Here is a 15,082-nt window from a genome sequence, read left to right on the forward strand (position 1 = left end):
TTGTAGCCAGGGCTACAGTTGAAGAGGCTGTGATAAATATAGGTTTCTAACTGTGGTTATTCTGTGGGAGGGCTGATAGAATGTATGGGTTGAATCTAGAACAATTTAACTTACAGTGATTTCAGTAGGAACTAGCTTTGGATCCCAACCACTGTGTTCTGTCTCTTGTTGGTGGTTGTAATCATGGGAATGCATCATATGGCAAACTGCTTCATGATCTGCTATATTTTGACCTTACTCTTTATGGGTCCTGTGTCAGTGTAACCACCCCTTTCTTTCCTGTTGCAGTCTCCCATGGAACTGTGTTGATGATGAACGGAATGTGTTTGTAGTTATATCATCATTATTTAAACCAATGGTTCCCAAACTGTGCTCTTTAAGGAATTTTGGACTGCAGCTCCCAGAATCCCAGACTATTGGCCAACATGGCAGAGGCTTACGGTAGCTGAAGTCCAAAACCTCTTATAGGGCACAGTTTGGGGACCACTGATTAAAATCATGCAAAATAATATTTGAGTATGTACTAAAACATATCTCATGTTTTATTTACTGGATAGTACATTTAAAAGTGGCTAGTCTTAAAGGCAGGTTTTTACAAATATAGCCCAGGTGTACCTAAAATATCAACTGATTATGGCTTGGCCATATCAGTTTGCTTCTCTTCCTCATGACTGTTGTCCTCAATCTGGAGTACAATGAACACCAAAAACAAAATATATCACTACAAGATGTTGTTTATTCCCACAACAGTTGTGAGTTAGCTTATGGTGGACAATTCCCTTTTCTTTTCAATTATGCCTTGTCAAAAATTTCCCTGATCAACTGTCATATATCCACCAAACACGGATACTTTATTGGCCAGCTGAAATGCACAATATACTTGTTGTAAGCTTTCGAAGCTCCGCTGGCTTCTTCATCAGGCAAAATGTTACAAAACCAAATGGGAGAAAAACTGGAGATGTTAGTAAGATGCCTGCATTTTGTTGTTTCTGTCCTTAGTAAAGATGGTATGGGGAAGGTAAATTTTGCAGGCTTCCCTCCCATACCCTCTCCATACCATCTTAACTAAGGACAGAAACAACAAAATTCAAACATCTTACTAACATCTCCAATTTTCCTCCTGTTTGGTTTGTAACATCTTGCCTAATGAAGAAGCCAGTGGAGCTTCAAAAGCTTGCAACAAGTATATTGTGCATTTTGATTGGCCAATAAAGGTATCACTGTTTGTTGGATTTTTGTTTGAATTTGCTAAATGGCCAACACAGCTACCCCTGCATATTTTCTGAATTGTCGTATATATTAATCACAGTTTAAAAAAGAAATAAAAGGATATGAGACACGTTCAAGGAAGAGCATGAATTTCGATTAGGAATTGTGAAGAATGAAACTGGGCAAGCCTGGTTAAAGCCAGACAGTCTTGTTTCAGGGAATGCAGTGGAGGGAGGGGATACAAACTAGAGGTTTATGTGCCAAAGAGTTACATAGGGAAGATACAGAATACGGTAAGAGCAGTCAGAGACATGGTGGGGATCTGAATAGAGTTTTGGGATCTGTGTATGAGGAAGAAGTTCAGGGATTTCCTGTGTAACTTGTTATATATCACACAATTATACTTGTTTTATTTTCTGTAACTATGTCTAACTGTTCATTTATGAATTGATAACAAGATTTGTCAGGCTTACCACACTGAACCCACTGAGCAAGACAACTACTTGTCCATAATAGGGATCACCTTGAGGCCTGAGTACCAGATCCAGGGAGGGATCTTCGGGTAAGAGGGCAAGGTGAGTCACAGGAGCCTAAGAGTTGGAACTGCAGGGCCAACCTGGAGAGGGGTTTAGTCACAGGAATCAGACACTGTTGCTTGATTTAATAGAAAGTCGTTATTTGTGGCTAACAATCCCTCTTGCATCAGAATGCTTGGGTTAGTTGGGCTCTTTGATTTGTGTTGGATATGAAGACATTAAATACTGAGAGTACTTGAAGGAATTGTTGTTTCTTACCAGCCCCTCAAAGGCAATGAAAATGGAACAGTGTTACTTTATTCTGCCTGTTAGATGGAACTGTCCACTGAATGTATGGATGCCTGCCCTGTACCTTTCTTAAGTTTGAGGCAACATCTGATGCATACTTCCCTTTCATACTGTACAATTGTGTGTTCTCTGCTCTATTTATCTCCTTCATCTCCTCCAACACTTTCCAGGTTGGGAAGGAAACAATATCATCTGGTGGATATTAATGCTCTCCAGAGCTGTTGTAGTTGTAATTTTGGAGAAATGAAAGAATAAAATAGGCCCAAAACAGACGGGGGTAGCTTTCCGCCAATCTGGGGGCATGGCATTTATATGATGCATGCGCCTGGAAGCCACCCTGGGGTTGCACTGGAGCTAAATATTGCGACCCAAAATCAGTGCAAAAGGAACTGATGTTTTCTGCTCTTTTCCAGTCCATTTGGAACCACAGCAGCAGGTGCCCACAGGACCATGACTTGTGGTTGCCACAGTCCCAGGACAATCAGGCCAGGACCAGCATCTGGCCGCTCCTTCCTGCCCATCTGATTCACCCTGTAGGCACATAAACACGGTTCCTTTTAGTACTTGTTGTGTTCTCCTTTCCCCACCTCTATTTTTTCTCCCAAATGCTGCAGAACCATTTCTGTCCTGAATGCTAACCTGATAATTAATGAAGCATTATGAGAATGACAGAGATGGCTTATATATTTTCACATCACACACACGCGCACATGGATGATGTTGGTATTGTCTATTTTTTTCTCCCTGCCACTGTGTTATTTGAACATTAACAATATGTTGGCCCTTGAAAACCATGGTGGAAAATCAGGATTATGCACTGGCAAAAAACATTGTTACACTGGATCTTGGGAAAATGGAGGGATCGAAAAGGAGTGTGCTGTTGTATAACCCACTGAGACAGCTAGGTACTTCTGGTGCCCCCATCTGAGCCAGTCATTATCTTTGCTTGTGAGAAGAGGGAGCTGTATCCAGCTGGCATGGAGAACAGGAGCCCACCTATGCTTAAAAAGAGCTCTTGAAATACTGAGGGATGCATAAAATATATAGGAGTTCAATCTTCTTTTTTAAAAAACAAACAAAACCAAAATGTGTAACAGCAGCTGGAGTCTCCTATAAATCTTTTAGCTTAGAAAAGTTAAGTTTGTGCCACGTATTGTAAACTGGGGTGAGACAGGAGGGTGTCCTGGGGCAGTCTTTGGCTGCTCCACCCATGATTGAGCCCCGATCGGCCCAGGACTGCGGCAACTGGATGGCCCACTCTGAAAGCAGGCCGCCACCACAGTCCCAAGGAAGCTGTTGGCAAGGAGCATATTATCACTGCTCCTTTTGCCAGAGGGTTTGGGCTGTCTTAGGTGCCCTTGGAGCGGCATCTGGCTGCATTGGGGGCATGCATCATCTGCACATTGTGCCTCCAAAGCAGCTGGAAGCCACTCCTTTTGGCTTGTGCATTTCAGGCCTGTACTTCAAAGGATAGAATTGGTAAACCGTCTCTGAGTATTCCTTGCCCAAGAAAACCATACTACATTCTTGGGGTCACCATAAGTCAACAGGTGATTTGAAGGCACATACACATACATTGAAAGTTGGGTAGACTATAGTTCCCAAAAGTATTGTTTATCTCTGGAGTAAAATGAAAAATGATGTAAACACTCTATTTTATGTGTTTCTGTTTAAGCCTCTTGCATACAGCTCCATTTTAAGCCAGCTAGAAATTCCATAAAACTCGAAAGCCATTAAATCTTTGAGAAATGTCAGTAAAGTAAGTAGCTAAATATTTTCCTCCTTGGCTGAAGTGTTCAAAGAACTTTTGAGTAGTCCTCTTGTTGGCTGTGATTCTGTAAAAAATGCACAGTCGCTGTCTGTTTCATTTGGTGGCATATAAATTTCAGAGTGTTAGTATTCTCATCTTTTTGTAGCAAGAATCTTAAAGGAGTCTTGTATATATTAGGAGTGTAAAAGTATTCCTGCTGATTCAAAAAACATTTAAAATTCCAACTCTTGCAAAATCTTTAGCTTCCATGCATCTTTTGAAGTCTGCAGAAAAATGTGCTTCTTAGTATGATTGTATTAACAGAAACTTGTCTTATTGTGTAAGTTGATATGAGTGTATGGCAGAATAAATGAATAGTCTTTCTCATAAATTGGAGATCAGCATTTTGTGTTTGCAAACAACTTTGGAAATGATTAAAATTTAAGTACTTTGCAGAAAATGTTAGCAAAACTATTCTATAGATGTGTCTTCAAAGTACAAAAATAAGGTTGTTTATATAATTTCCTGATGCAATGTTTTTCAGGAAAATTGTAAGATTATTTTAAGAAGAAGCAACTGAATTTGCTCTTGGAAATGGAGAGCTAATCTCCACAGTGTTCATTTCTTCTACAATTAGTAATGATAATTTAGAAACATAGGAACTAATAGTTGATTGTAAGGATACTGTTTTAAATAACATTGAAATACATTTAAAAAATTGTTGGGAAACTATTTGTTATTCCATTTATAGTTTTCTGCATAACGTGATTATTTACTCCTTTCTCTGAAACTCTTTAAATACTACATAGTAGATGTAAAATTTAGAAAAGATATTAAGCAATATTGTAGTCAAAACAAACCTACAATGATTATTCTTTTTATTATTTCTTTGCGCGGAAAACTAATTCAGTAATCTCCTATGATCCTAAACATGATAGGTCACAATCCACATTCCCATTTTCACGATCCCTTCTTAGGCTTTTAGAGGCTTTCTTTGCTAATGTCTTTCTGCATTGTTGAGGCATCTTCACAGTTATTGATGTTGATTTCTAAATAGAGAAGTACAGGTAGCATTTCAAATTTGTAGGATAGACTCATCAGTCTTCTTTCAGTGGAAAAAATTTCTGAAAAAGACAGCCCATAATCATTATTAAAAGAACCCTAACTTCTCTGATGTCATTTCTTTCAGTAATGAGCAGTTGATTCAAAATGGAGACTATTTCAGTCTTCACTTTCATATGTTACATTAAATATGACTGGTAGGATTGATAGTGTATGAAATTTTTACAAATCTTTCTCTGATTATTTCTGGGAGGAGGGCTTATTTATTTAAAGCTCTTGTTCCTTTCAGTGAGACTAAATTACTTTTTCACTGTCTTCCAGGTTCACATATTAACTAATATGCTGAATATTTATCTATTTGGATCCTAATTATTTTCTATTATCCTGAACACGGACTGGAATTCAATGTAATGATCATTTTCGAACGCAGAAAGACAATTACATTTGAAGTAATATATTTTGGATCATGTTGGAGACACCAGCCATCCTTAAAACAAAATCACTATCTTGAATACTGTTGGAGGAAATCTTTGATATATACATGAACTATGCTCTTCATTCAGTATATTTCCCCATCTCCGTAAGTTATAAAGTTGTATGTTGCAATCTGTGTGACATAGATTGGTCGCAATTTTACTAGTCCCAAGAACTCTTAACTTAAATGTGGTCCTTGTGGGTGGATTGGTTAAGAATATGCCTTTCCATCTCCATTCCTCTGCAAACCATTTGACCAAGATTTACACTTCATAACACATACACCAAATATGGTAACTATTTTTATATCTACCCTTGTTAGGTATTATGAAAATGAACATCTATATAGTATGTAAGAGAAATGGACTATAGTTGATATTCAAAATATATAAATATGGTTTTACACTTCCACCTGATGTTACACAAATTCTGAGTGGCAAAAGGTGTTTTGTAGTGTCTCCATCTGCTTGATCATTGAAAACACTTGTCTGCTGTACCTTCAACAAAGATCTAGGTAAGATAGACCAATCCCAGTTCTAAAGCTGTATAGAGAAGTAATTAGAGACACATTATAGATTGCTTTTAAAAAAGAGATGTCAAATTTCCTAGATTCAATCATTTGTGTTTCCAACTTTGACACTGAAAGAGTAGAACCATTGAAATCAGTGGGATTCTGGTCATCATTAAATTTCCATCAGTTTCCTAGATCTACTCTTAAGTATCTAAGTATCACCTGGATCTAATCCAATATCTTGTGTTTACATTTTCACATTTATAGTAATATTTTTCAAATGTCAATATTGTTTCATACTTCATTAAGGTTTGTTTGTTCGTTTGTTTGTTTTGAAAAACTAGTTCAAAGTGTTTATCTGGTGAGCCTGGGTCTATTTTAACACTGCATGGCAATGTTACCGCATTCTCTCTGTGTTCGCAGATCAGGTGCAATTTCAGTTTTGTGTTTAGGTTTCTGTTCAAAATAATGAAATCCCACCATTTCACTACTCTGTATATTGTGTTTCCATGAAATAGACAGTTGTAGATGTATATCTCTCTCCCACTTCATCTGTTATTCTTCGGCATGAAAGTTTTCCTTCTCAGGTTTGAAACTTTTGAGTACTAACATGGTTGTTAGTTGTAGTTTAAAGAGACTTGTATAACTTAGAGTCTAAGGACACCTTAAACTAGTGCAGTGTAGCATGAGATTGTGTAGAACATGTTATCTGAAACTGAGTTGATTTGAAACGAGGTCTTGGCTCACTTTCATAGGCAGTGGGCATCTTAAAGATGCCATAAATGGTTTCTTGCTGACACCAGCTTGTATGGCCTGTCTGTGGGCTGTAATATAGCAAAGGTTTGAGTGTTCTGAGAGGAAGTGTTATCTAAGATAATTTAAAGATAAACTATAAACACAAAAGGTTCATGAGAAATCTAACAAACTAGGTGCCACAGATTTTAGGATGGATTTGATAAAACATCTGCAATACAGAAAAGTTTGAGCACAGATTCTTGGTTATTGCCTTGACAGAGCAATACCTGTCTCTGAGCCAAATTACTTGAAATCTTGATGGTTCATACTTTCTAACAGGTTCCTCATCTATTGATTTTGGTAAATTATTAATGCCAATAGTTATTCTATTAGCCATCCAAAATGGTATATGGAATTCTTATTAACTCTTTTTGTATGTTTTGTATGTATTTTTGCAACTCAGGGGAATTTAAGTTGCACATTACTGAAATTAAGGAATAAATCTGTTTGCTGTGATTTTAAAATCACACCCCTTTGTGGTTCATGTAGAAGTATGTACGAAAGTTTTAACCTCCACTGCTTGCTGTAGCTTAGGTCTCATGTGTTCTGCTTTCTGCTCTATGGATAACAAAAAATTCAGTTTATTTCATTGTACTAGTAGATAGTGGTCAAAGACTGCAACCACCTGATAGCCTGGTCTCCTAGAAATATTGGCCTGTTAAAACTTCCTCACTGTCTCCTTTTCCATGTGTGTACATATTACTTAGGATTGTGGCCAGGACCTTTTACTTTTAAAACCTGTTAGTTACCTGTGCAATTGTGGTTTCTTCACATCCAATTCAAGTTGGTTTTGCAAGAAGATGGCAAACTAATTTATATAAAGATTTATTCCTATAACTGTTGTTTCTAATAGAAATTTGTTCATTAAGATTTATGCATATACTTTTCTGAATAATGGAATCAACTTTGACTATGCACTGTCACACAGAATTGGCATTTACACACTTATCGATTGGAATGGTTTTAATTGTGGAAGCTTCAGGAAATCTTCACAGGTAACATGCCATAAACTGTTTTCCCATTGATTTCCCTGTGTCCAGTATGAGAAAAAATATGTCCTCAAGCCTCACATAGCAATATGATTGGTATGTAAGTGCAACCAAGTAGTAAAATAACTGGCTAATAATAGATAGATGGGTAGGTAAAATATTTTGATTGTTTCACTGCCATATCATATCCAAATATAACAAAATTGTTGTATCAAAAGGCAACAAGTCCTGTAGTACTGGTTTTCTCTGGGTTTTAATTGCAACATGTTGATACACTGTTGGACTTACTAATTTGTGAATTGAACATCAAATGATACCAGCCTTAATTTAATAAAAGTTATTAAAAGAAATATTCAATTTAAGGCTCTGCAGAGATACATACTGTATTTACTCATGTATAAGTCTAGAAATTTAGGTAAAAAAATTGACCCCAAAAAAACTGACTCGACTTATCCACAGGTCAATGCAAGTATTGTATCTTAAATCTTATTTAAAAGAAGGCACCATCTCCTGATGAAAAACAAGAGTATAATAAGTGAAGCACTGACCCCCTCTACTCTCTCATCCATCCAATCTTAAGAGTAAACACACCGAGTTATGTCTGCTGGAATATTATAAGTTCTTTGACATTGTTTTGCTTTGCTTCATCCTTTCGATCCTTTACTATATGCCCCTAAATTTTACCCTTGACTTATCCATGGGTCATAGCAAAATCCATAATTTTGGCCCCAAAACTTGCCCTTGACTTATACATGAGGTCAAGTTATAGTCGAGTATATACATAATTCTGTGCTTAAGAGGGTTGACTATAGGGCAATTGTACAGTTCACACTGTGACAGAGTATCAATCCTGATTCGTGGTTATCTGAACCATCTGTCAACTGTTTTCTTATTGTATTAGACTCCCCATTCTACAATTTTGAAATAAAACACAAAGGTTAAAATTAAGAGCTATCAGATCGTTTTGTTATTTGGGCTAGTTCATGTTGTGTTTTACATCTATAGAGTCCTACATATGGATTGATTTGTGCCGACAGTACATTGAAATTTTCTAGACCTTTAATGGATATTAACAGTTTTGCTCATCTGTTGACTGTGTTTGATTTAACCAAAATTACCAGCATTTTTTTCCTTGTCTTCTGATTAGTTAAGGAGATGAATTCTCTCAGCTCAGATGTTTCAACAGTATTACTCTTTGTTTTCACCATTTTTTAAAAAAGCAAATTTAAAGATTTTATACTTTCTGCCTTTTATGTGATTCTTCAGACATGATTTTCTTATGTATTTCTTCACTCTTGGTTCTGCATTTGTTATTTTAGGAGCAACACTGTTAGATATTTTGCAATGGTTGTAAATTCCTTTGACTTGACATCCTGTTTCTTCAGTGTTGTTGACACATTTTTGCATGTTTCTCTTAAATATTTAATATTTTGTCTTATTTTCTCATGTTATAGTCTGATAACAAAGACTGAAACATATACAGTGCGCCCTTGGCTTACGGGGGGAGATCTGTTCCAGACCCCCCACGTAAGCCAAAAAAATGTGTATGCTCAAGCCCCATTCAAGTGCACATGGCGGCACGGGTGCACACCCCATTCATTCGAATGCGATGCGCCGCCCCACGTGCTCCCGTGCGGCTCTATGTGGGTTTGAGCATATGCTCAAATCTGCGTATAGCGCGCCCGCATATGATGCAGGCACACTATATATGAATGTATGTGGAGATATGCATGAGAATAAAATGCATTCTCAAATTATGGATGTTTTTGTCTGTTAACTACCAGGTCTTTCAAATGGTTTTGGAGATGGTGGTAAAGAGTCTGAGACAGATGATGCTCCTGGGAGAAAAGTTGAACCTCGGCGCCGTTGTGCATCAGAATCTAGTATATCCTCAAGTAACAGCTTGTTGTGTAGTTCAAGGTAAACATAGGGTGTTCTTAGCCTGAGTTAAAGTACAATAAAATACAGTAACTTAAGCATAGATTTCCAGCAAGCAGACATTTGGAAGAAGGTGTAGAGACCACATTTATCAATTGTTTCATTTCCTGTGCATATACTCAAAATGTATTCTGGAGGATTGGAGGATCCTCTGGAATAGTGTGGGAGTTGTCATTAGTAGATATAAAGCATTTTGTCACACAGGAGTCTCTACTAGACAATAATCTCTTCCACAAATGGAAGGAAAACTTGTACACATGGAAAATCAGCAAGGGCTCCAATCCATAGTTTTAATCTGAGTACATACCGGATATAGTTTTAAGTTGTGTATCTACAATATATTCTGAAATCTTCAATGGTTTTGATCTGTCTCACTTGGAATTGAAATTGTATTCTTGGAATTGTGGGGTTTTTTAGGCTGGATTACATAGGTTAGCAAATTCAAGTGGACAGCCTATTAAGAACTGTGTGATAATAACACTGGCATACAAGTAGCTATGTTTGTAATGATTTATAGAATTAGGATGATTATCTACAGCAAAAGTGTTTTGGTTTGTAATAACAGATCACATGTTTGTAGTTTTAGCCTACCAAAGTGTGGAAAAGGCAAACCAGCGCTTATACGAAGACACACATTAGAAGACAGAAGTGAATTGATATCATGCATTGAAAATGGAAACTACGCAAAAGCAGCAAGAATTGCAGCTGGTAACTGGCATGTTTTTATATACACAATGAAATAAATGTATGCCACTTCTAGGGATTCATATGTGCTTTCTAAAGACAATATTTGTGACTTTCAGATACATGCTGTCTTCTGTTGAATGGAAGGCCTTGCCCATTTTTGTATCTCTCAATTATACCATCATGTATAAAAGAGACTTTCCACTTAGCCTCTGGTATTCACATTCCTGATGTCTCTCAATTTAATCAATCTCATTTCCTCTTTTCATCATCGTAGCCAATCACTTCTCCATCGGTATTTCATTCTCTGTACAGCCAGTCCTCACATTTATTGCAATAGATCTATCTCTCTCTTCACTTCATTTAGCTCCTATTTTCATGTCTTTGGGGTACTACACCCTGTGTTTATAATGGTCCCCCTTCACCATTCATCAAGACATTTCCATTTTAAAAGTCATTGTTGTTGTTAACTGCCCTCGAGTCAACCTCAACTCATGATAACTTTGTGGATGAGACTTCTGCAAGACACCCTCTCCTGTACTGCTCTGCTCAGTTCCTACAGGTTCTGGCCTGAGGCCTCTTTGATTGAGTCTATCTGGCATGTGGTCTTCCTCTCTTTCTACTCTCTTCTACCTTTCCTAGCATCATTGTTTTTTCCAGTGATTCATGACTTCTCATGATGTGGCCAAATTACTGCAAATTACTGCAGCCTCAGTTTAGTCACCCTGACTTCCAGGGAGAGTTTGGACTTGATCTATTATACAGCCTATTTGTTTTGGCTGTCTACAATCTCCTCAGCCCTTATCTCCAGCATCACATCTCAAATGAATTTTTTTTCCCTATCAGCTTTCTTCTCTGTCTAGCTCCCACATCCATACACAGTGATGGGGAATACGATGGCTTGGATGACTTCACTTTGGTGTTCAGATTTTTATCTTTAGGATCTTTTCCAGTTCTTTTAATAGCTGCCCTTCCCAATCCTAGTCTTCTTTTAATTTAAAAGCATAGAGTCATAGAGTTGGAAGAGACCACAAGGGCCGTCCAGTCCACTGCAGTTTTTGTTCTGACCAATATTTAATCCAAAGTATGTAATTCTTTGACTATTTCAGTTTTCTCGTTATTTAGGATGAATTCCTGTAGATCTTCCATTATCGTTACTTTTGTTTACTTGATGTTCAACATTAAACCTACCTTGGCACTTTCCTCCTTGACCTTCTTCAGCAATTGCTTCAGGCCTTCGTTAGTTTCTGCTAGTAATATTGTGTCGTCTGCTTTGTTAATGTTCCTCCCCCATCTTCACTCCTCTTTGCTCTGAGTCTAAGCCTCTGTATACGATATTTTCTGTACACAGGTTGAATAACTATGAAGATAGTATACAGCCTTGCTTGACTCCTTTGCCAACTGGGAACATTTGTGTTTCTTTGTATTCAGTTCTAACAGCAGCCTCTTGTCCTTGATACAGGTTACACATCAGGACAATCAAATGTAGTGACACTCCCATTTCTTTTAGAGCATTGCATAGCTTTTGTGATCTATGCAATCAAAGGCTTTCCTGTAGTCAACACTGTTAGAACGCATGTAGATTTTCTTTTGGAATTCTCTGGTTTGCTCCATTATCCCTCATATGTTAGCAACATGATTCCTTATGCCTCTTCCTTTCCTAAATCCAGCTTGCAACTCAAGGATTTCTCACTTCATATATGGTAGGAGTCTGTTGCAGATTTTAGAGCATGATTTCCCTGCATGGGAAATGGTTAGTGTGATGGTCCTGTAGTTACCCATAATCATCTATGTCTCTTCTTCAGTGTATGGGAGTGTGTATTGATCACTTCCAGTCTGTGAGCCACTGCTTTGTTTTCCATACAGTGGTACCCCGGGATACGAATTGATCGCGTTACGAAATTTCCGGGGTACGAAAAAGTTAGATTGGAAAAAACTGTTCCGGGTAACGAAAGATTTTTCGGGTTACGAAATTCATTTCGGCGCAAAATTCAAATGCGAAGCGCGGCTAGCGGCTTTCCAGCGCTAACGGAAAGCCTTTTCGGGTTGCGAAATGTATCGGGTTACGAACAGCACCGCGGAACAAATTAATTTCGTAACCCGAGGTAGCACTGTATTTGCTAGCAGATTGCAGTTAAAATTGGATTCTGATTGCTTTTTGCATGGCTTACACTTCACTTTCTAAAATTTGGTGTTCATCTTCTTAAATTTCTTCTTCTTCCCATGTATCATTTATCCTTCACATTTTATATAGCTGTTTTGTATATTGTTGTCATCACCTTTTTATCCCTTCCTGATTGTGTGTCATATTCCTCTTCTGATTGTAGAGCATCCCTACCCTTCACTTAACTTTCTCTTTGAATTCCTGGATCTTGTGAGAAAGGTCTCTTTTTCTGACTTCTCTTTCTCTGTATTAAGTATTGTTATTCTCTTTGTTCTTGCACACTAATAGTTGGACTTGCCCTTACCTATCCCCAGTAGTGCTTATTGCTTGTTATCTCATATAATTTTTAACTGCTTACAACAAGGTGCTTACATTGAGACTGAGAGAAATGGACTTCCCTGTAGCAGCCTTTCTAGACTTCTGAAAACATTACACCAGGGTCAGGAGAACTTGCAAATGGGGTATGCTGAGGAGAGGAAAAGCATGATGAGAAGAAGGATAGTATCACTGAAAATTAAACAGAAGAGCCTCTTGCAAAGATGAATGTCTGGCATGTGTGTTACAGCCTAGTCCAGTGATGGTGAACCTCTTAGAGGCCGAGTGCCCAAACTGCAACCCAAAACCCACTTATTTATTGCAAAGTGCCATGTTCCTCTGGCTTTCTAGTAACAAACTCTGGCAAACTCTGTGCTGGGGCGATGGTGTGGGTGCCCACAGAGAGGGCTCTGAGTGCCACCTCTGGCACGCTGCATCATATTAAAAAACAATGGTTATGTTAATCTACATTCAGGCCTCAAATAAAAACAAGACCGTATTTTAGCCATATGTTTATATGTCATGCAAACCAACTGTACTGTTAGGGTGGTTTTTAAACAACCTGTAGAAATACTTTGATTAGTGAAAATTGGTAAACGAATGTATCTAAAGTCACAACTGAAAAAAAGGAAAAACAGAACTACCAGTTTTTGCAGAAATTACTACTGAATAAAAAAAGCACAGAACCATTAATGCATGGTAGTGTTAAACCACTTCACACTTTATGGTGTCAACATAAATTGCCTTTCTGCATGGAAATTTATTATTTGAAACAGTTTCTATGTGGTTTGGGCTGATTTTTAACCACGTTGAATTAAAAAAAGAAGTGGAACAGAGGAGATTAAAATTTGTCCATAGCTTATAGGAACTGTTTCATGCGAATGACCTACTCAGAAGACACCTATATATGTTGTGTTTTCAGTGGCAGTCATGCCACTTACGCACTAGTTTCATGATCTTAAGATATTAGCTATGATTAATTGTTTTCTAAAACTATTTGATTTTAGAAGTTGGACATAGCAGCATGTGGATTTCAACTGATGCTTCAAATTCTGTTCTTGAGCCTCTAAAAGTCGTTTGGGCCAAATGTAGTGGGTATCCTTCCTATCCAGCACTGGTGAGTTAGCAGCTCTTCAGTAAAACCCATAATAAATGTGTTAACCCAAATGATTTAAAGAGTCAACATTTGCACAGAGGAATCCATTTGTAGTTTACAGTAAGAGTTGTATAGAAAAGTCACGTATTCCAGTAGCATAGATTATTGCATAACCCTTTGTGCTATTGTTACAGTATAACAAATGTCTTGGTGTGAGGGGAACTAAAATATCAGCATTTAGAGAGTCACAAGTTCCCTATCCCTACAATGTAATGCATTTTAGTTCATCATATATGCAATCTTCTGAAGCTGTCAGAATCACTTTCCATATGTGTGCCATGTGGATCAAAGGTTCTCTTGACAACTGTTTTTTAAAATACATTTTTACTGGATGATGATGATGATGATGATATAGATATAGCTCACTGCATTGTACTGGTACTGCCAATAGATTCATTGAAATAGCAGGATTGCATGGATGTGCCATTTACTCACTGAACTCAGATACCAAACCTGTAATAAGTACAAAAATTAAAAACAAACAGTAAACCCATGTTTTTCTGAACCCATACAGCATTAAATTGACATTGTGTAACAATACATAATAATGTAAAGTCGAAGGCTTTCATGGCCGGCATCCATAGTTTTTTGTGGGTTTTTCGGGCTATGTGGCCATGTTCCAGAAACGTTTCTTCCTAACTTTTCGCCAGCATCTGTGGCTGGCATCTTCAGAGCAAAGCATTTCCAGGCAAAGCATTCTCTGAAGATGCCAGCCACAGATGCTGGCGAAACGTCAGGAAGAAACTTTTCTGGAACATGGCGACATAGCCCGAAAAACCCACAAAAAACAATACATAATAAATTGTTACCTTGGATATTTTTTAAAGTAAATATTGTTCAGTGTTGATTGCTTCAAAAATGGTACCTAGCAGCACAGGACTTGACCATACAAAACAGGCATGGGCGGCTGTGGCAGGAGGAGGGCAGGAACAGTTTTCTACTCTGAAACTCCCCTCTCCCCCAGGCCACAGCTCCCCGACAGTTCGCACCAAAACTTCCAAAGTATTTCTGGTTTTGTCCATATCATTCCCAAAATGATGATGGGAAACAATTTTCCATTACTTCTGACTGCCATTTTCGGAAAGATTGACACAAACTGAGATATTGTGGGTTTTCTATAGGGTGCTGGGGGGGTGTTGGACTTTGAAGGTGTTTGTATGTGTTTGGTGGGATTTTATGTAGGGTTTAGGCAAAACATGTACTTTAAAAAA

At 37.8% G+C, this 15,082-nt stretch overlaps 1 protein-coding gene across 4 annotated transcripts in view; it reads left to right on the plus strand.

Annotated features, from left to right (window-relative positions):
- The window catches only part of BRD1 (bromodomain containing 1), a 51,527-nt gene that overhangs the window by 33,304 nt on the left and 3,141 nt on the right, over positions 1 to 15,082 (plus strand). For 2 of the 4 annotated variants that reach the window (XM_089524445.1, XM_089524446.1), the window contains 3 exons: positions 9,399 to 9,534; positions 10,133 to 10,260; positions 13,723 to 13,832. In XM_089524445.1, the coding sequence (XP_089380571.1) occupies positions 9,399 to 9,534; positions 10,133 to 10,260; positions 13,723 to 13,832 (374 nt within the window). Of the gene's footprint in view, positions 1 to 5,166; positions 5,608 to 5,641; positions 5,813 to 9,398; positions 9,535 to 10,132; positions 10,261 to 13,722; positions 13,833 to 15,082 lie in introns of those variants that run through there. The other 2 variants (XR_016281243.1, XM_089524447.1) reach the window with 2 other exon arrangements.

The sequence above is a fragment of the Sceloporus occidentalis genome, unplaced genomic scaffold, assembly GCF_023333645.1.
Source record: "Sceloporus occidentalis isolate IW3139 unplaced genomic scaffold, rSceOcc1.0.p SCAF_5, whole genome shotgun sequence".
NCBI lineage: Eukaryota > Metazoa > Chordata > Lepidosauria > Squamata > Phrynosomatidae > Sceloporus > Sceloporus occidentalis.